General features: G+C 45.8%; 1 protein-coding gene across 1 annotated transcript; it reads right to left on the bottom strand.

Moving 5' to 3' along the window:
- Window positions 1-468: 468 nt before the first annotated feature.
- Window positions 469-2,133, bottom strand: LOC135711827 (uncharacterized). The gene has a single exon (XM_065234780.1). It carries the CDS (start codon window positions 2,131-2,133, stop codon window positions 469-471), a length of 1,665 nt encoding a protein of 554 aa, XP_065090852.1.
- Between the last annotated feature and the right edge of the window lie 21,693 nt (window positions 2,134-23,826).

Here is a 23,826-nt window from a genome sequence, read left to right as displayed (position 1 = left end):
TCGTTTGCTCGTTTCCTGGTTCATCGTCTGCATGCTCATCTCATGGTTTACACTTCTTCTCCATAAATTTCTTCTTTACTTCTTCTATATATATATTCACCATCTTCATTCTTCATGATCTTCCATATATCTTTTTCACATTATTTTTCGATTTCTCCGTTCCTTCCTTGCGCTTCATATTTATCTTCATTCTTCTGCATCTTTCTTCTGTAGTACTTTCGTTTTCTGCTTCGTCTTCATCCTTTTTCACTTTATCTTCTTCGATTTCCATTCAGCATCTTCTTCATGAACTCATTTGCTTCCAACATTCATCGGTAACATTCTTCCACTGCATCTTCTTCCATTTCCTGTCCGACATCTTCTTCCATTCAGACTTCATTTTTCTTCTGCATCGCTTGCTTGTTCTTCATCCTCCGCTTCGTTTTCTTCCTATATCTTGCATTTTCCTTTCCATTCTATCTTCGCCCTTCAAAGCTTCCGATAAAGTTTGGTTTCATGCAGAAACTTCAGCAACCGCTTCTCATAATCATCGTCGTTGCGTAACGCCGTAAAAAGGCTTGTGGAATCGATTCCGTATTTCGTCCTGGCCGCTTCAAATTTTCTGCAGTGCAGAATAATGTGACGAACGTCAACAACGGTCCCACAGCATTCACATGCTGGCGGAGCTGTTTTCTTCAGCAAAAATTCATGCGTAACCCTAGTATGACCAATGCGCAGACGAGTGAGTATGCGTTGATCGGCAGAGCTGTACTGATCGATCCACTTCTTCGTTTCCCTTTTGACCTCCTTCAGCTTCACATCTGTCAATTGTGCCCAACGTGCTTCCCATAGCTGACGAAAGACTTGGTTCATGTTCTTGATGGAGTCAATTCTTGGTACGGCAACGTTGATTGGTGGACTGTTTCGTGCTTCACTGGCTAGACGGTCTGCTTCTTCGTTACCGCGAATTCCAGCATGACCAGGGATCCAACAAAGGTGGATCGGCCGTCCACGTAGTAAGCGCTCGATTTCCTGGATCCACGGATGCTGCGATCTACCACTCTCTATGGCCGAAAGACAGCTGGCCGAATCAGACAGAATTATAACACATTCAGTTGATGCTCTTGCAGCGATGACGGCCGACTTGATTGCAAAGGCCTCCGCCGAAAAAACGCTACATTGTGACGGAAGACCTATTGCTTGCTGAATGCTGCTACTAAATACACCTGCTCCAACTATGTTCTCGCATTTAGAACCATCCGTATAAATAGCCAAAGCACGGCTAAACCGGTTAGCCAGCAACTCCTGCACGATGGGACGCACTGTATTCGGGGGGTCCCCAGCTTTCACCTTCCGTTTCACATCCCAAACAATATGCGGCTTGGATTCATACCACTCTCGGTTGGCTAGACGTGTTCGTACAGCGATGTTTGGAAGCTCTACATCAATCGTCGCCAGGCGATCGGACGCTCGTTCCACAACTGGAAGATCGATATTCCTGGAATCCTTCTCCATCAAACGAATTGCAGCACGAATTATGGCTTGCATAATCATTAAATCGAATGGCAAAGTGCCTGCTTCAGCCATAATCGCTGGAATCGGACTGGTGACGTACGCCCCTGAGGCGAACCGGACCATCCGGTTGTAGATGGGTGCAAGAGTCTGCACCACCGAATCCTTCGCTCTACTGACGAGCCCGATACCGTAGATAAGTCGCGACGTGACGATTGCTGATCCGATACCCAACAGAGAATCGCGTTGCCCTCGCGGAAGTTTAGCCCCTATCATCTTCAAGATCCGCAGTCTAGAGTCGCACGTGTTTTTGACTACCTTGCAATGGTGTTTGAAGGACAGCGACCGGTCAAGGTTGACGCCAACAACTTTCAGATGATTCGTCCTCGGTACAGCTGTACGGTCGATGAATATATCGTTGCTGGGTTCTCGACGGGCGTTGGGACTGCCGTTGAAAATTTTTGATTTTGTCGCGGAAATTGTGAAGCCGACGCTTTTCGCCCATTTGTCGACAGCTTTCACTGCAGCCTGTAGATCTCTATACAGAGGACGCTCCTTACTCCTCCGTACCACCAGCAAAATATCGTCCGCATAGAGAAGCACGGCAACAGTATGCGGCACCACTCTGAAAATCGGCTGCATCGCTATAAGGAATAACGTGACAGACAACACTGATCCTTGGGGGACTCCGTTCTCCAATGGCATTTCATCCGATAAATGTTCTTCCACGTTCACCCGGAAAGATCTGTCGGTGAGGAAACTGTTCAGTACGTTGAACATGCGCCCACCCATCTGCCACTTACGCAGAGTACGCAAGATACCGTACCGCCAAGTGGTGTCGTACGCTTTCGACAAATCAAGCGATGCAATCAAGCAGTGTTCGTCCCGATTTGGCAATGACCTATCCAACTCCGCCAAGTATGTGTCGACGCCTCTTCCAGCTCTAAAGGCGTGCTGCCTCTTATCCAGTCGTCCATTCGACTCCAACTCAGTCGTCAATCTGCGGTTCACGATACGTTCGAACACCTTTGCGATGCAGTTGGTCAAAGTGATAGGTCGGAAAGCAGCAGGTCCAGATTCAGAACAGTTTGGCTTCGGAATTGGCACTATTATTCCGGTTCGCCAGCTGATAGGGTAAACGCCACTACGCCAGATTCTGTTTAGAAGCTGCAACAGCGCGATTTTTGACGGATACAGGTAGACGTCGGATCATCGGATACCCTACCGAGTCAGGACCTGTAGAGACACTACGTCCTTTGTCGAGTGCCCACAGAAGCTCATCCAGGGTGAAGTCCGCGTTATATATCTCGTCGTTGTCCGGAAGAAAATCCACGCGATCCCGTTCCGCTCTTTCCTTCGCTGTTTGAAACAGTTGGGGATAGCTTGAGGTCGCTGATCTCTCACAGTAGTGCTCGGCCAGTTCTTCTGCTATTTCTTCCACTTTCTCCGTGTAGCCATCGGGTCGCTTGATAACCGCCTTGCTGTATTGTCGTTTGCCTCTCAGGGTGTTCATCGTCCGCCACATTTCTGCCGTTGTGCTGCTAGGTGATATTTTTCCGACAAAGTCCTCCCACGAATGTTCCTTAGCTTCCTTCACTGCCTTCTTAGCCGCTGCCTTCGCTTCCTGGAACTGCTTCAAAACATCCGTTGTGTCTGATCCTGCTATTCTGCTGCGCTTCAGTGCTCTCAGAAGTTTTCGACGCTGCTTAATCGTCGTTTTCACTTCCGGGCACCACCATGGTACCGATTTGGAACCAACTCGTCCTGATGTTCGAGGAATGCTAGCGGTTGCTGCTGATAATATCCGATCTACGAACTCATCAACGCCAATCTCGTCATCCGGTTTGATGCTGCTGGAAGTCAGTCGTTCAAACAATGTCCAATCTGCTTGGTCGTAGAGCCATCTTCTTCGCTTCGTGGCGATCTGTGAGAATTCAGGTGAAGAGACGGTGATTGGAAAGTGGTCGCTGCTGTGGGTATCCGGAAGTGTTCGCCAGATAAATCTGGGAGCTAGCACCTCTGAACAGATCGAAAGATCTATGGCAGAAAACGAACCGTTTGCTGGATCCACCCGCGTGTGTGATCCGTCATTCAGGATTATCAGATGCTCCGTCAGTGTCTTTTCAGCGATGTAGCGGCCAAGCGCATTCGATGCCGTAGAACCCCAGGCGGGATGGTGTGCATTGAAGTCGCCAAGTACCAAAATTGGCGGGGGCAGACGCTCCAAGAAATCATTTAGTTCTGTTTGGCACTGTTGCTGGGAGTTCGGAGATATGTAGATCGACACTACCGTCATTGGAGTCGGAAGATGGATGCGAACTGCAATGGCTTGAATATCACAATTGATATCGATGCGCTCGAATGGAACCCCTTCACGGATGGCAAGGCCCACTCCTTGCTGCCAATATCGACGACTACCGGTTTGAAGAAGCAGGGTGTAGTTCTTGCCGGCAAAGTCTGGCGCGACCACACGATTATCCACTTTCGTCTCTTGCAGCGCTATAACGGACGGTTCATGCTGGCTGATGAGCAATTTGAGCTCGCTGATGTTGGCACGTAGACCACGTATGTTCCACTGGAGGGCAATACATTTCGTGGGATGACTACTGCTGACTGTTGCTGATGACGAAGATGATGCTGACGGTCTACGCGTTGGACTTGACATATCGGCCGGATTCCAGGAGGGAACAGAGGGTGCAAGACACTCGTGACTGGTCCCACTCTCGTCCCCCTGAACATCCACTTCCCTCCTGGGAAGGGGGGAGGTTACTTCACGCTCTCCCTCCCCACACCGATTTCGGAATACTGTCTGTTGCAGTAATGCTGACGGTGGAGATGAATCTCGACTTTGCTGTTGACGACGAACTTCACCGGCGGAAAAATTCCTGAACCGGTTACTAGGAATAATCGTGCCGGTGGCACTCACAATGTTGTGGTAGCTAGTGTTGGCTGACGGTGGATTTTCGATTGGCACTACATGCCGACGGCTGCTTTCGTTGGAAAATGGCCATATGGGTGTATTGGATGTAAGCGAGTGATATCGAGGTGGTATTATGGTAGGTAGGTAAGTGGTATGTTGCTCTAATGTTTCATAATCGACCGCAGAGGGGGATTCTCCATCAACGGGTTGGGGTAAGACGTCCCGGATGGATCCTCCAGCCTGCTGCGCTCTCTCCTGTGAGAGTGAAGGGGGTACTACACTTTCCCTCCCTTCAAGTCGATCGATGTCGTTGTCCGTTTCGCTTGTCCGGTAAGTATTGCTGGTCGGTAAACGTTTGGAGGAATGAATCTTATCGAAGATGCTGACTAGGGGGCGTCTCTTCGATCTCATCCTCGTCGACGCTTATCGTTTCCTGGTCGGATGTCGGTGTTTTTTCAACGGGCTTCTTCAGCGGTGGGCTTTGTCGGCCGGGTGAGGTGTTGTTGCTCCTGTCATGCCTTTTCTTCTTCTTGTTGTGTTTAGATTCCGTTGTCGCTGGCGATCTACTTCTGAGATGCATCGACGGTGTGCCTATCTGCGATTCTCCGGATTTTCTCATGAGTTGAGAATGCAGGTTCGAATCGATTGCTTGGTTCGATTGACTTTCAGAAGGATGGATCGGTTTACTCGGCTGAGCTAGCGGGGTTTGTTGAACTTGCGGTGTTCGAATCAGTTTAATGTGTCCCAATAATTTGTCGATCTTTTCGTCCTTCTTCTTCATCACTTCAAGAAGTTGAGCAATTTGGGCGTCTTTCTCCTCCATTTTCTTCTCCAGTTCCTCCAATTTTTTCCGGTCGGCAGTCTGCTGGGCTGCAGCTGCGGCGTAACTTCCTGTCCCTGTTTCGACTCGCTTGCGTGCTTCAGGGTACGTCAGATTATGATCCACTTTTAGACGGATCACTTCCACTTCCTTCTTATAAACCGGGCATTGACGGTTGTTCGGACGATGAGGTCCACCACAATTGATGCAGTGGGCAGCTGCTGCACACTGTTCATCCTCCGCCAGTTCATGATCGGCAGAACAGTTAAGGCAACGTTTCGGACCAGGACATCGGACACGGGGATGGCCGTATCGGACACAACCATAGCACAAGAGAGGATTAGGGTAGTACGGACGGGTAGCGACACGGAGGACACCAATTTTAACATGCGACGGGAAGTTGCTCCTGTTAAACGTAAGGATCAGGGCTGACGTGTTGACTGGTTTACCGTGCTCTTTGCGAGTGATTCGCTGGACTCGGATGACCCCCTGGCTAATGAGACCAAGTAGGACGTCCTTCTCCTCCATGCGGATCGCCTCAAAGCACGAAATAACGCAACGGCTCACATTCAAATTGGGATGCTAGACGCCTTACAATGGTTGTCGGTGAAGCGAAGAATAGTATATTTGACGATGGTGTTCGTTTTTAAAGTAGTAAACGGTTTGTTGCCTCGATATTTGTGTGATCGAATTGAAAGAGGAAGTGATTATTATAGATATAATACTAGAAACGCGGATGAAATAAGAACACTACATTTCATGACATGTGCTTCACAAAATTCATTATATTATAAAGGAATAAATGTTTTCAATTCGATGCCTAGACACATTAAACGTGCAACAACATTAGCAGAATTTAAGAGACATTGCATTTCACACGTTAAAACTGTCTTTTGAACGATTATCCAGTGATTTTTTTTTATGAATTGACAAATTATGTATCTTGACGAAGTTATTTTTAACGGATTATTTTGTATGGATAGCTGTTATAACGACTTTTTAATAATTATTGTAGCACTGCAAAAACTATTTTGTCCGCCACGATGGGACGATGGATTTTTGATATTTGATTTAATAGTAGTAGTCTACAAAGGTTTGAGTCTGGCGCGCGTATTACTGATATAGAAGACTGAATTTAACATTTGAAAAAAAAAAAAATGCAATTTTGAAGCTAATTTGGAAGATACCTTGAGTTAGTAGTAAGTTTTCTGGTAAATAAGGGGGGTTCGTGAGCATTCCTGACATTGCTGAAAATTATGATAGCATCAGTTGCTAGTGTAATAAGATGCTTTGTTGATTGTTCATTAACTCTTGATCGCTTGTAATACTTATGAATAGACGTGGACACCTAAGCCTTTTCACATTTATATCGCTTATATCCCTCTAGAGGGAATTAATATCTGCAAATGTAACCAGATCTTTTTTTTTGCTTACCTGGTTAAAATGTTTACATTTAATTACCTTAAAGATAAAACATTCAGCTCAAACCTTTGTAAGGGTAAGACGTGGGACCATCATCATCATCATCATCATCGTCTGTCTGTCTGTCTGTCTGTCTGTCTGTCTGTCTGTCTGTCTGTCTGTCTGTCTGTCTGTCTGTCTGTCTGTCTGTCTGTCTGTCTGTCTGTCTGTCTGTCTGTCTGTCTGTCTGTCTGTCTGTCTGTCTGTCTGTCTGTCTGTCTGTCTGTCTGTCTGTCTGTCTGTCTGTCTGTCTGTCTGTCTGTCTGTCTGTCTGTCTGTCTGTCTGTCTGTCTGTCTGTCTGTCTGTCTGTCTGTCTGTCTGTCTGTCTGTCTGTCTGTCTGTCTGTCTGTCTGTCTGTCTGTCTGTCTGTCTGTCTGTCTGTCTGTCTGTCTGTCTGTCTGTCTGTCTGTCTGTCTGTCTGTCTGTCTGTCTGTCTGTCTGTCTGTCTGTCTGTCTGTCTGTCTGTCTGTCTGTCTGTCTGTCTGTCTGTCTGTCTGTCTGTCTGTCTGTCTGTCTGTCTGTCTGTCTGTCTGTCTGTCTGTCTGTCTGTCTGTCTGTCTGTCTGTCTGTCTGTCTGTCTGTCTGTCTGTCTGTCTGTCTGTCTGTCTGTCTGTCTGTCTGTCTGTCTGTCTGTCTGTCTGTCTGTCTGTCTGTCTGTCTGTCTGTCTGTCTGTCTGTCTGTCTGTCTGTCTGTCTGTCTGTCTGTCTGTCTGTCTGTCTGTCTGTCTGTCTGTCTGTCTGTCTGTCTGTCTGTCTGTCTGTCTGTCTGTCTGTCTGTCTGTCTGTCTGTCTGTCTGTCTGTCTGTCTGTCTGTCTGTCTGTCTGTCTGTCTGTCTGTCTGTCTGTCTGTCTGTCTGTCTGTCTGTCTGTCTGTCTGTCTGTCTGTCTGTCTGTCTGTCTGTCTGTCTGTCTGTCTGTCTGTCTGTCTGTCTGTCTGTCTGTCTGTCTGTCTGTCTGTCTGTCTGTCTGTCTGTCTGTCTGTCTGTCTGTCTGTCTGTCTGTCTGTCTGTCTGTCTGTCTGTCTGTCTGTCTGTCTGTCTGTCTGTCTGTCTGTCTGTCTGTCTGTCTGTCTGTCTGTCTGTCTGTCTGTCTGTCTGTCTGTCTGTCTGTCTGTCTGTCTGTCTGTCTGTCTGTCTTTTTTTTTTTTTTTTTTTTTTTTATAGTAAGGTTTAGGAAAGCTTCAAGAAGCCTGGCCTGTAGTGAAGGTGGCACGGTGTGGTATCCACTAGTTGCCTAGTGCAGCTCCACTAAAACCCATTCCTTACTCTCTCCTCTGCCTGGATCCCCCCGGGACCACTGTGAAGCGACTACTTCGGGGGGTGGCTGTGCTCATGCACTTGTCGTACTCTCAGCGCTAGCTGGCGTTGCTAGATCGCTGCTCTTCTCTCCATTTACGCTGCAGCTCTGACATAATCTGTGTGACTGCCCTGCTGACGGCATTCCAAGAGTCCTCCTCTCGACACATTTCATCGACGACATTCTCCACGTTAAGGACGGGCATCTCCGTTCGCACTGCCTCGAACCTTGGACAGTCAAAGACCACGTGCTCCGGCGTTTCATCGACGTTGCCACACTCCGGACAGAGGGGTGACGCTGCGTGTCCGAACCGATGCAGGTATTTCCTGAAGCAGCCGTGGCCAGACAGGAACTGCGTTAGGTGGAAATTGACTTCTCCGTGTTTTCTGTTCACCCAGGTCGAAAGAATCGGTATTAGTCTATGTGTCCATCTACCGTTCTCCGTCGTGTTCCACTCCTGTTGCCACTTAGCCAATGACTCCACTCTCACAACTTTCCGTACTCTTCCGGCTTCTCTCTGCCTGTAGCACTCACTGTCCTCCGCCAGGGTGATGCCGATAGGGATCATACCGGCGATAACGCATACTGCTTCCGACGAGATGGTTCTGTACGCACTCACGACTCGCATGGCCATGAGCCGGAACGTACTGCTCAGTTTCCTTTGGTTCTGCTTCGTTTCAAGCGCTGGAACCCAGGCTGGACCTCCATATCTCAGTATCGATGATGACACGCTGGCCAGAAGACGCCTCTTGCTACTGCTGGGACCAGCGTTGTTCGGCATGATTCTAGCTATCGCGTTGATGGCCTTCGAAGCCTTCTCACAGGCATATTCGACGTGGCTGTTGAAGTTTAGCCGGTCATCGATCATCACTCCCAGGTATTTTAACACACGCTTCGAGGCTATGGTGTGCTCCCCGACGGTGATTTCCGCCCGCTGTACCGCTTTACAGTTACTGACCAATAACACTTCCGTTTTGTGGTGGGCTATTTGCAGCTTCGCTCCTTTCATCCAGTTACCAATCATGTCGATTGCCTCGGTTGACAACACTTCCACCTCTTCCAGCGTCTCGCCTGTTACCGTCAAGACGACGTCGTCCGCAAAGCCAACGATCTCAACTCCTTTGGGCAGTTTCAGCGTTAGCACGCCGTTGTACATCCCGTTCCAGAGCGTTGGACCAAGGATGGAGCCTTGTGGAACTCCCGCTGTGATCCTAATCGATCTCTGTCCCATGTCTGTCTCGTAGACCAGAACCCGGTTCTGGAAATAACTCCTCAGGATCCTGCACAGGTAGTCAGGGACCCTCATTCTATGCAGTGCTTCGGCGATGGCCTCCCAGCTGGCGCTGTTGAACGCATTCTTGACGTCGATCGTTATGACGGCGCAATATCGATCTCCTCTCCGCTTCTGTTTGGACGCCTTTTCAGCTCTCTCGACCACTGTCCGAATTGCATCCACCGTCGATCTCCCTTTCCGGAATCCGAACTGCCTCTCCGACAATCCGTGCTCACTCTCCGTGTATTTCGTCAGCCTGTTTAGGATGATCCTCTCCAAGAGTTTTCCGAGTGTATCCAGCAGGCATATAGGCCTGTATGATGCTGGATCCCCCGGCGGTTTTCCTGGTTTCGGCAGCAACACTAGCTTCTGTATCTTCCACCTGTCAGGGAAGTGACCCTCGTTCAGGCATTTCTGCAGCACCATCCTGAACATGTCCGGGGATGACTGGATCGCCGCTTTCAACGCTACGTTGGGGATTCCATCCGGACCGGGAGCTTTCTTCACCTTCAATCCTTTCGCCACTACTACGAGCTCCTCGTTGGTGATTTCGACGTTATCTCCCTCTCTTTCTCCGTCCTGTAGGTGGCCAGGTTGTTGGGTCGTGCTTCGGGAAAAGTCCTTCCACGATGACTTTCAGCTTCTCTGGGCACATTTCAGCGGGCATCGTTGGACCTCTGATTTTCGCCACCACGACTCGGTATGCGTCACCCCAGGGGTTGGCATCAGCGTCTTGACACAGCTCCTTAAAACAGTTCGACTTGCTCTGCTTAATCACTCGTTTAAAAGCGGCCCTGGCCGCTCGAAACACTTCTCTTCGTTCCTCTCTGTCTGCTTCCGTTCTTGCTCTCTGAACACGTCTTCTGGCTCTGAGACAACTAGCGCGGAGAGTACTAAGTGCCTCGTTCCACCAGTAGACTGGACGCCGTCTGTTATTTGGCTCCAGTTTCCTCGGCATGGTCGTGTCACATGCTCTCACTAACGTTTCTGTCAGCTCGTCCGCATTTAGATCTACGGGACTCCCGTCCACACGAAGTGCCTCAACGAACAAATCCTTGTCGAAAGCTTTCGTCTTCCACTTTCGGTCACAAGTTCTCGTCCTCCGTACTGCCACAGTATTCCGTTGACCGATGCCATATCGTATCGCCTGATGGTCGCTATGGGTATATCCTTCGCACACTCTCCAATCCATGTTTGCCATCAGCGACGGACTGCAGAAAGTAACGTCGATAATGGATTCTCGGCCATCTCTGCGAAAAGTGCTGCTGGTGCCTTTATTGGCCAGCATAACTTCCAGTTTTGCCAGAGCTTCCAGCAGACTGTGCCCTCTTGCATTGGAACACCTGCTTCCCCACTCCACTGCCCAAGCATTGAAGTCTCCTCCGATGACTACCGGTCGTCGTCCGACCAGCTCTTCGGTAAGTCCATCAAGCATCTCGTAGAACTTCTCAATCGTCCATCTGGGGGGTGCGTAACAACTACACATGAAGATTCCGTTGATTTTGGCGATGACGAAGCCTTCGTATGAGCTCGCAACCACTTCTTGAATGGGGTATCTGCCCATAACTTGTATAGCTGCCATCCCAGCTCTATCCGCAACCCAGTTACCGTTATCGGGAGGGACTCGATACGGTTCCGCAATGATTGCAACGTCGCACTTTGTTTCTGTTGTCGACTGCCACAACAGTTGCTGAGCAATGTCGCAATGATTGAGGTTTATTTGGGTTACCTCCATTACTGTTGGCCTGCCATCGCCTTTTTGTATGCTAGGCATTTGAAGCCTCCCGTCGTATGATCGTTACCGTCCTCTGTCTGTCTGTCTGTCTGTCTGTCTGTCTGTCTGTCTGTCTGTCTGTCTGTCTGTCTGTCTGTCTGTCTGTCTGTCTGTCTGTCTGTCTGTCTGTCTGTCTGTCTGTCTGTCTGTCTGTCTGTCTGTCTGTCTGTCTGTCTGTCTGTCTGTCTGTCTGTCTGTCTGTCTGTCTGTCTGTCTGTCTGTCTGTCTGTCTGTCTGTCTGTCTGTCTGTCTGTCTGTCTGTCTGTCTGTCTGTCTGTCTGTCTGTCTGTCTGTCTGTCTGTCTGTCTGTCTGTCTGTCTGTCTGTCTGTCTGTCTGTCTGTCTGTCTGTCTGTCTGTCTGTCTGTCTGTCTGTCTGTCTGTCTGTCTGTCTGTCTGTCTGTCTGTCTGTCTGTCTGTCTGTCTGTCTGTCTGTCTGTCTGTCTGTCTGTCTGTCTGTCTGTCTGTCTGTCTGTCTGTCTGTCTGTCTGTCTGTCTGTCTGTCTGTCTGTCTGTCTGTCTGTCTGTCTGTCTGTCTGTCTGTCTGTCTGTCTGTCTGTCTGTCTGTCTGTCTGTCTGTCTGTCTGTCTGTCTGTCTGTCTGTCTGTCTGTCTGTCTGTCTGTCTGTCTGTCTGTCTGTCTGTCTGTCTGTCTGTCTGTCTGTCTGTCTGTCTGTCTGTCTGTCTGTCTGTCTGTCTGTCTGTCTGTCTGTCTGTCTGTCTGTCTGTCTGTCTGTCTGTCTGTCTGTCTGTCTGTCTGTCTGTCTGTCTGTCTGTCTGTCTGTCTGTCTGTCTGTCTGTCTGTCTGTCTGTCTGTCTGTCTGTCTGTCTGTCTGTCTGTCTGTCTGTCTGTCTGTCTGTCTGTCTGTCTGTCTGTCTGTCTGTCTGTCTGTCTGTCTGTCTGTCTGTCTGTCTGTCTGTCTGTCTGTCTGTCTGTCTGTCTGTCTGTCTGTCTGTCTGTCTGTCTGTCTGTCTGTCTGTCTGTCTGTCTGTCTGTCTGTCTGTCTGTCTGTCTGTCTGTCTGTCTGTCTGTCTGTCTGTCTGTCTGTCTGTCTGTCTGTCTGTCTGGCTCCCATACAAATGAAACAGAAATTTCTGCATAACTCGAGAACTAATCAAGCAAATGGAACCAAATTAGGCATGTGGGGGCGAGTGTGGGGGTATAAGGAGATAATCATAGGGGGTAGCCCCTTTGATAAATGAGGGGGGGGGGCTACGTACAATATAGCATGCTTTTTTTTAATACGGCGCATAAACTCAAGCTAATATTGAATCCCGAGCAAGACCGGGCACACTCCGCTAGTGTTAAAATAATCTTTAGTAATGTAACGATGGTCTTAAAACTACGAACGTAAATCGTCAGAAAACATCACGATGGTCTGGAAAATACCAAAATGGATTAAAATCAATAAAATTGTCTTCATCTTCCTTGTATTGCAAGCTTATTGTTAATCGCATATTAGCTTATTGCGTGCTCTCAACTAAGTGTCCTAAATGCATTAATTTATTATTAATTGAGACCTTTCGATGGCTGTACCATTTTTGCATTAATATAATTGTGTGGCAAGTACAAAAAATTTAAATGGTCTTATGACACGCCAAAATGGAACTCAAATATGAATCTGCTTAAACAATCTTGTACTTCAATATCCCAACCGCCGAAGACCATATTTCCAACAAAGCAACTTGCATGATCTGAAATCGCTGCCAGTCCAACTTAGGAGCTGAAAAATAACAAAAACAGAAAATCTTTCATGTAGCTACAATTGTTGCACTTCCAAAAGAAATAAAACAATTTTCTCCCTTCAATGAACGAGAACGACAGCTGCTAGGGCGTCGCCAGTTCCACCGCCGCCTCCACCGCCGACAACGGTGCCGTATTTGTGCGTGTTAATTTAAATAAATTTAGCGTAAAATTCCCCAGACAATGAGTTTTAAACTTAAATTTCTGCACATGCTCCCATTCCATTATTGGTGCTGTTGTTGATGTGTTCCGTTGGATTTACAAAGAAAGATTGAAAGTATGCACCAATCTGCGAAAAGAGGAATAGGCCTATCATCATCGGCACAAAGTCAGAGATGAAACAATCAAGTCTGAGCCGTTTTGGGTGGTTGATGAACAATAGACGGTGCAAATCCGAAGGAAGAATGAGAACCTTGCTTTGGGTCGATTGGAAAAAGGAAACCCGTCATCAGTTGCTTATGGTTTGGCTTATGGTTTGCAGATTGCTTCGGCGGAAGAAAACAATGAGATCGCATAATTTTTCTCCGTTTCTTCTGGTTCCGATGTTTTGCATATTGTTAAAGATTTCACGCCAGAAAGATCTGAGCAGCACGCTCTGCAGCGATCATCGTTATTACTTCTTGTGTGTGTGATTCTGTCGGCTTGTTGCCATCAAAGCAGAAGGAAAAGATCGGTAGTTTGGTGTCTTATGTGTTAATTCAACACTGTTCAGGATCGGTGATGCGTGAAAAATGGTGTGCATATATTTTTTTTAAATCTTCGAGCTCTTAGAAAAAAAGTTTCATAACGTTTCGGTTAATTGATTAGCTACGATTGTAGCAGCTGATTTACTCACATGTTGGTTGGTAACTGAAAATCGGAAGAAATCTGCGGGTGTGTGCCACAAAGAGAGAATTACCATTTTAAATTTCAACTTTTTACCACACACCTATTTTCTACCACGAGTAAACTAGACTACAACACTTCCAGATGAACGGAAGCCAAATTACAACATCATAACCAGAAAACGTTGAAATAGTTGCTATGGTGAAGAATCAAAGGGAAAGCTTGACCACATAAAAAGTAACTCTTCACACAAGGAAGGAAACCAGGATGGAGAGCGAGTTTCAGTTTAAAAAAAGTGTTGAAGCCAAAGGCAGATTGTGTAACACTTTACTGTAACCATCAACCGCAATAGGTAGGTTGATCCATAATTCCGGAATGCACGTATGTAAGTCCACATCTCATGGTACAATGCGTCAAAGCACAAAACTGCAAGACACTTGCAGGCATTCACACTGGATATGTGATGGCAAACAGGCGGATGTTGAGTTGCACAAAACTTTCACTAGGCTATTCCTCGCGGCTTTACCCTCCACTCGACCTCATCTTCTTGCGTGCAGTCATCTCGGGCTAGAAAGTAACTGGTAAAACATAACATCCGGTTAGAACGCTGCATCATCTGCTTCTGGCTACTACTGCAGTGTGGAACGATCTGGACATGATTGGGTTAAAACTTGTCCTCTCTTTAGTCAAAACCAGAAGCTTCGTTGAGAATAAAATTATCCTAGTGAAAAGCATGAATGCTTGAATGCGAAATTATCTAATGTCAGTTTTTCATTAAACTCCGTCTTCCTCTAGGAATTATTTTCCATCGATTGTATCGACTCAATATAATGCCATTCATCATCAGCTCCCCGTTGATTGAACCGACCAAACACAAAACAACATCACTCACGCTGTTGATTAAGTCACGTTGCTATACTAAAACAACAACAATAAATATGTCTATTGCATTTAATTAAAATATTGAACGCGAACGTATCCTTCCAATGATGCTTAGTCTATGCATACCGGCAGCGAGAGGAACTCAAGCTGAGAGAATTTAATTTCTTCTAATCAAAATCCCCCCGGAAGATAACTCAACCCGTCCGATCCTCGCTTGGTGGCATCTTTCCCCCTACAGACAATTGACAAACCAGCACGACGGCAAAGCTCCACTGATGGTCCAAGAAAGGATTCGGTCCGGAGAAAGGCTCATGGTTAAGTAATAAAGCATCGAAAAGACGGTCCGATGATGATGATGATGACACAGCTTCCCGGCTTGCCACAAGAAGAAAGCCAACAAGACAGGCAAGCCATCATCCGTACTATCTTGCACGGTTTGTATGGACATAATAAAAGATAACAAATTGAACAATAATGAATTATAATTTATAAATGTGTCTTGGTCTTCCGATGGGGTCTTGAAGTTTGTGATCCCTAGTGAAAATAGTACAGCCTGAGTGTACTGTTGGTCAGTTGGATCAGATGGTAAGTGAGGAAAAGTATTATTGGTAAGGAAATCCCGTTACCGAACGTTGCAATTCTAAATATTTCTTGACCATAAAACGTAATACAATTTGCAACAACAAGTCATGCAAAAAAGGAAAAGTTCTTGAAGAATAGCAATGCACATTTAAATGTTGTGTGAAATCATCCAAATCATCGTTAAGTTCGTTAAGCGTGATTGCCGTTCACTCGAAAAGGCCTGGGTTCAATCCCAGTCGGCACCACCGAGATTTTCCGAGGCATAAAATCTTTCTTGAGAAGGGAAGTTTTTGAGGTGTATATCAGAGGTCTGGGTAGACATCAAAACAAAAAAAATAGTATAATTTCAAGGTTATTTTGTGATGAATACCAACTGAATAGTGATCAGAAAATCATGCAAAATTCAAAGGTGATATAATTTTTGAAAAATGTTTTAATTCCAAATAAATTTCATGGAGCATTAATTTTACTATAAAAAATTTGTTCTACGATGCTTGGTTCATAGTTATAAATTTTCAAAATACGTGATGTTCAAGAAAATCCGAAAAGTTCAATATGATTACGTAGTATTGCGTGTAGACGTAAGTCAGCAAATACTAATCGTTAGCTCATTTAGATTTAACACACTAATTTAAGTTAAATTTTAGTAGTAACTTCCAAGAAGATTTCTCTTCACACTTCTCTGATCAATGGCGTGATCAGAGATGTTATGCCTCAGAACATCCCGGCGGCGCCGACTGGAATTGAACCCAGGCCTGCTGGGGATATGGTGTTTTATGTTCTGTTGATTTTCCTTATCATACGCACCCTTTGACAGCCGTTGACGTTACCTGTCATGTCGGTTCCCCGACCGTCTGCTTGACACGCTATTTCAAGACTACTCAAATTTGGGTAGAATCCTGGGTTCATCAACATTGACGTGAATCCGATCGACGTTGTTCATTTGTCAACTTGTCACTCCCAACACAGTTTACCTATTTTTGGGTAGGTTCAGTTTTGACCGATTTGGGTGGATTCTACCCAAATTTGGGTAGTTTTGAAATAGCGGGTATGTGTGTGTGTGGTGCAAGATTTATGTAAAATCAGGTGCACTGGCAGCGAGGGGCTCACCAACACAGGCTTTTTGGGGCATTCATGCTTACCACTTCACTACCGGGGCTGCTATGTTCCAAGAGTGATTGTAGTTAGTTTATAATAAATTTAGCTTAAAAGGTGTCTGGTGATGTTAGTAATGTTTATACATATTGTTCCTTTGTGTGGAAAATATCGTCCATGAAAGTGGGAACAAAAGAGATGTCGATAGAAAGGTTGATTGATGAATGATTTTATAACCAAATTCTTGAAAAATAATGGCAAAACAAGCCTTCAAATCATTCTTCATTAATCAATTTTCGAAAAAAAAATCACAGAAATAGGTACGTTTACAAACAACAAGCAGATAAAAATTGGCAAGTAGTTTTGCTTGGGTGATTACATATCCCATGAGCACCGTTTACTCAGTGCTTGAGTAACCCTGATTTTTGCCAAAATGAGTGTAATGCTATTGTATTTGGCAATAGTCTCAGTGCTTGAGCGGTTTTATGACGATATGTGATGTTAGTAGGTGTGAATGGCTAACAAAAAAGAGTAAGAGGTTGTATCCAAGACACGACCGTATATTTGACGTAGGATTACGAAAGGTAGTTTTGATGTCACCGCAAAAGTAAAGTATATATTAAATTGATTTCTTTACTCGTTATCAGAGAAAAAGTTCGATAGGTTGAAATTCGGAAGCAATTTGAGAGTTCTATTTGTGAGGTGCTATGTCGATGTCCATGTAGTACAAGCCAATCTTGGACGGTATGTTCTGGAAACAAGCTCTTTTTTTCCCTCTGTTCGGGACCTAACACCACTGCGACCAGTAATTTGATCTATTGTAGTATATTCCGTTCCCTTAGTTTAGTGCATGTCGTATTACTCCATCACTATTGAGAAATGGTAAAGTATTCAATTTTTTACAGTTGTCATTCTTGCATTTATCGCAAGGATCCGACTCAAATTTAAAGGTTCCGCTATTTATACTTTTTGGAGTGTTGAAACACCATCCAAAGGCACGCCACTCTGTCAGTCAAAATTGGATTCATTAGCAACAAAAATAAGGAATGACACCGATAATGACCATTCATCAGAACCCTACCTAGTATTAACCACTTCAAACTAGAAATCAACGAATAGAAGATTAGGAATCACATAGATGAAGTCTAACTAACCCATTTTTTCCTTGTTTCAAGATCATCCTCAGTGGGTAATGCCGAGCCTTGTCACTATCAACAAGACATATAAAGTAACAAGGACTAAGATGTGTTCCTTGGATTACTGGAAAATCCTGTTCCCCTAGTTTGAAGTAAGTAGTTAGGAATCGGTCTTACATCCCGTAACGTACCACGAAAAGGTGATCTACCCACGTTACGGGACAAAAAACAAGCTCTTACTCTTTAGTTAACTCTTTTATCAGTCATTTGTGGTCCTGAAAAGGACCGATGGGTTGGAAGCTTGGAAGCCATTTTAGAACAATGCTGTGGAAATTTGTCCTCGATTCTGAGCCTACCGGACGGTACCTACATTTATGCTTTTCGATGCAAATTTTAAGCCTCTTCTATTAAGAAAATTTGGCAAGATTTTGTTTTGGCATAATTTTCTTAATAGGAGGGGCTTAAAATTTGCTACAAAATTTATGCTTAACAATCTGACATGCTTAGTAAATGGAATCAATATTCGGCGACTCTGTTAGGGAAACCACTTTTCCCATCATGGATACACCTCGTTTTCTAATGTCAATATTATGCATTTTTGGTTTATTCAATAGAAAAAAAAGCGGAAATTGATTGGGATTCCAGTGTAAGCATTTAGTAAGCGAATACATATTGGAACATTCGGAAAGTGTAGTCAAATTTTCAACAAAAACATGGGTAGAAAGAGCAACAAAAAAAAGTCTCAACCCCAACGACGCGAAGGAAAGCCCTATTGATAAGAAGGGCAAACGGAACAGTAACATGTCCCCCTCTCATCTCACTCTTTGCTCGACTGTTGAGCTGTTCAGTTCGTTTTCTTTTTCGCTCGAGTTCTCGCTTCGATTCGGTTTGTGCTGTCGCGTTGCGCCGTGGAAGCGTCGCCACCTTCGCGCGTTCTGGCAAGTTTACTGCAACTTGCCAACACGAAACAAATGGTGCGTAAACTTACCAATGATTCAGCAGCGGGCCCTTCAAAGAAGGTGGTAATCCAGCACAGCGCCTCGCAGGATGACGCCGGAAAACGGGTATTGCAAGCCAACCAGTTTGCGGTGCTCCCCGAAGAAAATGGCGATGGTGACGTCGTTCCCATCGCTACAAGAGAGCGGATTCCCCCGCTTTTCACGCCGGAGAAGGATGTTGCCAAGCTGCGTGCCGAACTGGCAAAACACAAGCTGCTGCCTCGCTTCAAGCTTTGCAGCATCGGCACCAAAATCATGTGCTCCAGCCTGGAGGAGTACAATCAAACAGGATGTTTCCTAAAGGAAAACAACGTTGACTTCTTCACGCACGATCTGCCATCGAGCAAGCCACTGAAGCTGGTATTGCGTGGATTACCGTCGTTCGAGGCGGCTGTGGTTAAATCCGAGCTGGAGCGGCTTGGGCTCAAACCTGAGGCGGTGTTCCCAATAAACCGGCGTTCCAACCACAACACCAGCTTCCGTGACCAGTTGTTCCTGGTGCACTTCACGAAGGGATCCACCAGTCTAGCGGCTCTGAGATCCAAAATCCGGGACCTGTTTCAGGTCATCATCAGTTGGGAGCATTACAAATCCCAACATCGTGATGTTACGCAGTGTATGAACTGCCTCTCCTACGGTCATGGCACCAAAAACTGCCATATGAAGACTATCTGCGACAAGTGTGCTGGAACTCACTCGACTGCGTCCTGTGAGCAAGATGATGACATCGAGCCAACGTGTGTCAACTGCGGTGGTAACCATCAAGCCTCCAATCGCGGATGTCCCAAGCGAGTGGAGTTCATCAATATCCGTCGGAAGGCTACGATCAATAATCAGCCCGGCCGCCTCCGTAATCATCGTTCGCCTCCTGCACGCACGGAAGTCCAGTACCCAGCTCTCCAGCCCCGTCGACATGTTCCGAACTTAGAACCACTTCCGCTCAACAACCAACAAGTCAAGCATGTGAGTATTCCTAACAATCGAACAGTCCAGCATCGTCTCGCTGCTGCTGCTGCCCAGCCAATGCCAGGTCTCTCCACCGCCCCTGGTTTATCATACGCTGGTGTTGTCTCAGGTGAGCCTGTCGACGATTCTCCGTTCACCTCGGAGGAACTTGTGACGCTCGTGGCCGAGGTCATCATCATCTTGCGCACCTGCAAGACTCGATCTTAACAGCTACATGCTGCCCTGACCCTTATCACTAAGTGTGGACCGTGAAGCAATCAAGATCGTAAATTGGAACGCTTGCTCCTTGAAGAGCAAAAACATCGAGTTTGTTGAGTTTCTCAATGAACGAAACATCGACATTGCCATCATAACTGAAACCCACCTGAAGCCTGAAACAAACGTCTACCTTCCTGATTTCCGGCTCGTGAGGCTAGATCGAACCAACTCTGGAGGAGGAGGAGTGGCTATTGCACTAAGGAGAAACATCTGCTGTCGACTGATGCCCAGCTTTCAGCTGAAAATCATCGATGCCGTAGGGGTGGAAGTTTCTACTCCTATTGGCCCCATCACCATCGTCGCGGCTTTCTGCCCCAAACAAGTCAACATCAGGGACGGATCGGCAGCAGATCTGCGACGAGATATTATCAAGCTAACACGACGACGGGAAAACTTTATCATCGCTGGCGACCTGAACGCCAAACATCAAGCTTGGGGCAACAATCGGCGCAATCAAAACGGCACCATCCTGAACAACGACCTGCAGGAAGCGCAGTACAACATCTTGAGTCCGGAAACTCCCACCCGGTTGAGTCGGTCCGGTGTTCACGCTACCATCGATATCTTCATCAGCAACATGGGCAACAACATCGCTCAACCTATCACCTATCAGGAACTCAGCTCGGACCACTACCCGGTGGTGACTGAGGTGGGATCCTCCGTAAATCGATTTGAAGCTTTCCGGCGCAACTATCATCTTGTTGACTGGGGTCAGTTCCAACATTGCGTTGACACCGCTGTAGACTACGATGTCCAACCGGAATCGTCCGAAGATGTTGACCGGTGTCTGCGCTCCATCGATCAAGCAATTTCCCGGGCCAGGGAGCTACATGTGCCAGTATCCAGACAGGTGAGTAATACTCTGAACCTTGACAGGCCTACTAAAGACCTCATTAGACTCCGCAACACGATTCGTAGGCAGTACCAGCGTACTGGGCTGCCTAACCTGAAGACCAATTGCAACCGAATGAACAAAATCATCCATGGATCTCAGAAATATCGATTTTGCAAACAAGATTCGCTCTCTCCCAGATTGTGCTAAGCCATTCTGGAAAATGGCAAAGATTTTGAAAAATAAGCTGAGGCCCATTCCTCCCCTTTCCTCTCCTAACCAAAATTCGGACCCATCTTTACTAATAACCCCATTTGAAAAGGCCAATGCTCTTGGACAACACTTTGTAAATTCACATAACCTTGGCCACGCCATGGTGAGTCCCCACGAGCCTGCAGTATCACAGGCAATGGCTAGTGTCGCTGCCACCCCCGTAGTTGTCCCTGACGAAAGTAGAATATCGGCTGATGAGGTGATAGCAGCGATTAAATCAACAAAGAACATGAAGGCCGCTGGTGTCGATGGAGTGGTCAACCTGGAGCTGAAAAACTTGAAGTTGACTTCTTCAAGCACCTTGCAGTGGTCTTCAACAAGTGTTTAATGCTTGGCTACTTCCCTGCATGCTGGAAGTTAGCCAAAGTTATTCCAATTCACAAACCTGACAAAGACCCTACCAGTGCCAAAAGCTATCGCCCCATCAGCCTCTTGTCCTTCATCTCGAAGCTATTCGAAAAATTGATACTCAGCCGTCTGCTGGTGTTTTCAAATGATAATAACATCTTTCTCAAAGAGCAATTCGGGTTTAGGAAAGGTCACTCTACCATCCACCAACTCGCACGGGTTACTAACATCATCAAGTGGAACAAGTTCGTTTCCAATACATCTGCCATGGCATTGTTGGACGTCGAGAAGGCGTTCGACAATGTCTGGCATGATGGTCTAGTGTACAAGCTGCATCGATACAACTTTCCGATCTACCTCGTGAAGATCATCAAAAACTACTTGTCGGGCAGATCATTCCAGGTCTACTTGAACAATGTCTCCTCTGATACGTTCAACGTTGATGCAGGGGTCGTCAAGATCCGTCTTGATAGCACTCCCATTGAATGGTCGAGTGAAGTAGTCTACCTTGGTCTCACCCTCGATAGCAAATTGCTATTCCGATCCCATGTGGACAAGACATCCACCAAGTGTAACATCTTGATCAGGTCGCTCTACCCTCTGATAAACAGGAAGTCCACTCTGTTCCTCAAAAACAAGCTTGCTGTCCACAAGCAAATCATTCTGCCGGCTATTGAGTATGGTATGCCAATCTGGGAGAGTTGTGCTAAGTGCCACCACTTAAAGCTTCAGAGGATCCAAAACAAGATCCTCAGAATGATCCTTAACAGTCCACCGCAAACTCGTAATTCTGAGATTCACCACCTGGCCGGTCTTCAAACACTCGAGGAGCGAAAGACTTCCACGCTGGAAAGGTTCAGAGTCGCCTGTCTGCGATCAAACCACCAGATCATTCGTGATTTGGCAACCTAGTTTAAGTAGTTAGGTGCTCAAGTAGGTAGGTTACCAAATTTTTAAATTCAAACCAAAATAATCCCACAAAGGGTATCCTGTAAATTAGCGCTAAACGCAATCATCACATTAGAATAACCAATTAACTAGAACAAAGATGAAGAGCCAAAGGCTAACCAATTGAAATGTTAAATCAAATGTTGAAACATAAAAACCCAGAAAATAAACGTAAATTTTACTACTAGTAACATGTCCAATCGTTCAGTGGATTTTCATACAGCTAACAGGGAAGGACAATGTCAGAACAATAACCGATTTGCGATCCTCGCATATGTGGAAGACGACCAATTCTCGCAAGGAACACCTGCAGGCAACTACCCTGACACTGAGTCAAGCAAACATCATGGCGGAGGACCAAAAGCTGCCCCCTCTGGTAGTTAAATCGGTCCCACAGGACAAGCTTATGCGGACAATGCAAGCGATTGGTGTCACCGCCGAGTTCCAGCTCACAAGCAATGGGGATAAAAAGTAGAAGGGTCTGTGCCTAGGGGCACGAACGGAAGCTTGACGTAGGACCACTACTGGACGGAACAAATGTGAACATTTAATTCTTTTAATTGATCAATCATCAATTATCTTAACTCTTTCCGTTTTTTATTTGTAAGTGTATCAAATTTGTAGTATTCATTTCAAAGAGAAAGTTGATGAAGAGAATCTAAGAGACTGTCAACTTGAGTATTTTCGATTCATCTACCCGACTTTAAAAGGTGTATTTTGATTTTTTTGTTACTTACGAATATTTAAGTTTTGTGCATTTTGGTATTAAAATGTATTCAATTCACCCCTCACAGGATTTGCTTCCGAATTATATGAATGGGGCGGGGCGGAAAGTATCGTTTGTGCAGAATATTTAAAAAAGGAGGGACTTCGAGTGATTGAACTCGTGAGAGCTAATTTTCTCATAAATTTGATTTTATTGGCTTTCTGAAGGCTGAATATACACCCAAAGCGAATTATTCCCACTTCTCTCAAATTCTATATGGATTTTTTTAACTTCCTACCAGCGTGTTCTGGAAAATGGTCGGACGATGATTAATCTCACCAATACATTGGGGCCTACAATTCCACACCTTCTATAGAGACCAGGTTGAGCCTTGATAGCTAGCTGCTTGCGGGAACTGATGACCTTGACAAATGTCCAAATAATACTCTTAACAAATTTATTGTGGTCCTGAAAAGGACCGTGCTGTAGTGATGGTTGAGTAATGCTGAGCTGAGCACGACGAGCTACTGATTCCGATCCTAGCCTAGCGGTGGGACTTCTTCCTCCTTCTCTATGGTTGCTCATATGGTCATATGAGCTCTGCAGCTCGCTACTTGCAGGCAGCCTTTCGTTGTTGTTGAAAGCACTCCTGCTGCTGCTACTACTGCTGCTGCTGGACTGGACACCACCACTTACGGTGATTGAATGAGCATCGTTCAGTGGGACCGCATCGAATTCGATTTTTAAATCTGTGTTAGGGAATGCGCTGTTTTCAGACAGTCGGTGATAATTTTGATCACCATTGCAACAGTTGGACATTTGGTATTTTTCAATTGTGACCTATTGAAAGTTAACTAAGTGTTCATTTTAGTAGATTGGTAGATAAATTTTCAATCGTTTGGCTTGTTTAGAATTAAAATTGCTCTGCTATTGGTCGAAACCTGACCTCTTTTCGTAATGCTGTGTATTTTGGTTTTTTGAAATTGCGTGGATTCTATAGATCCTGTGGAGATCTATCTAGCCCTGATGTATGTGTTGGTAGAGGGAAAAATTTAAACTTTGCGTTAGACGATGTCTTAACACTCGAGAGCAATTTTGTGAAATATGAAATAAAACAAATCTTAGCTAGTTCTGCATGATGATTTTGTTTGATTTTATTTATTTGTAGAGTCGCCGGGAAATACCAGCTGGCGATTTGTT

The sequence above is a fragment of the Ochlerotatus camptorhynchus genome, unplaced genomic scaffold (genome assembly GCF_037179485.1).
Source record: "Ochlerotatus camptorhynchus isolate MF236.1 unplaced genomic scaffold, CSIRO-AGI_Acam_v1.1 ptg000443l, whole genome shotgun sequence".
NCBI classification, from domain to species: domain Eukaryota; kingdom Metazoa; phylum Arthropoda; class Insecta; order Diptera; family Culicidae; genus Ochlerotatus; species Ochlerotatus camptorhynchus.
Note: the sequence above shows the minus strand (reverse complement) of the source record. Positions and strands in the feature narration are given on the sequence as shown.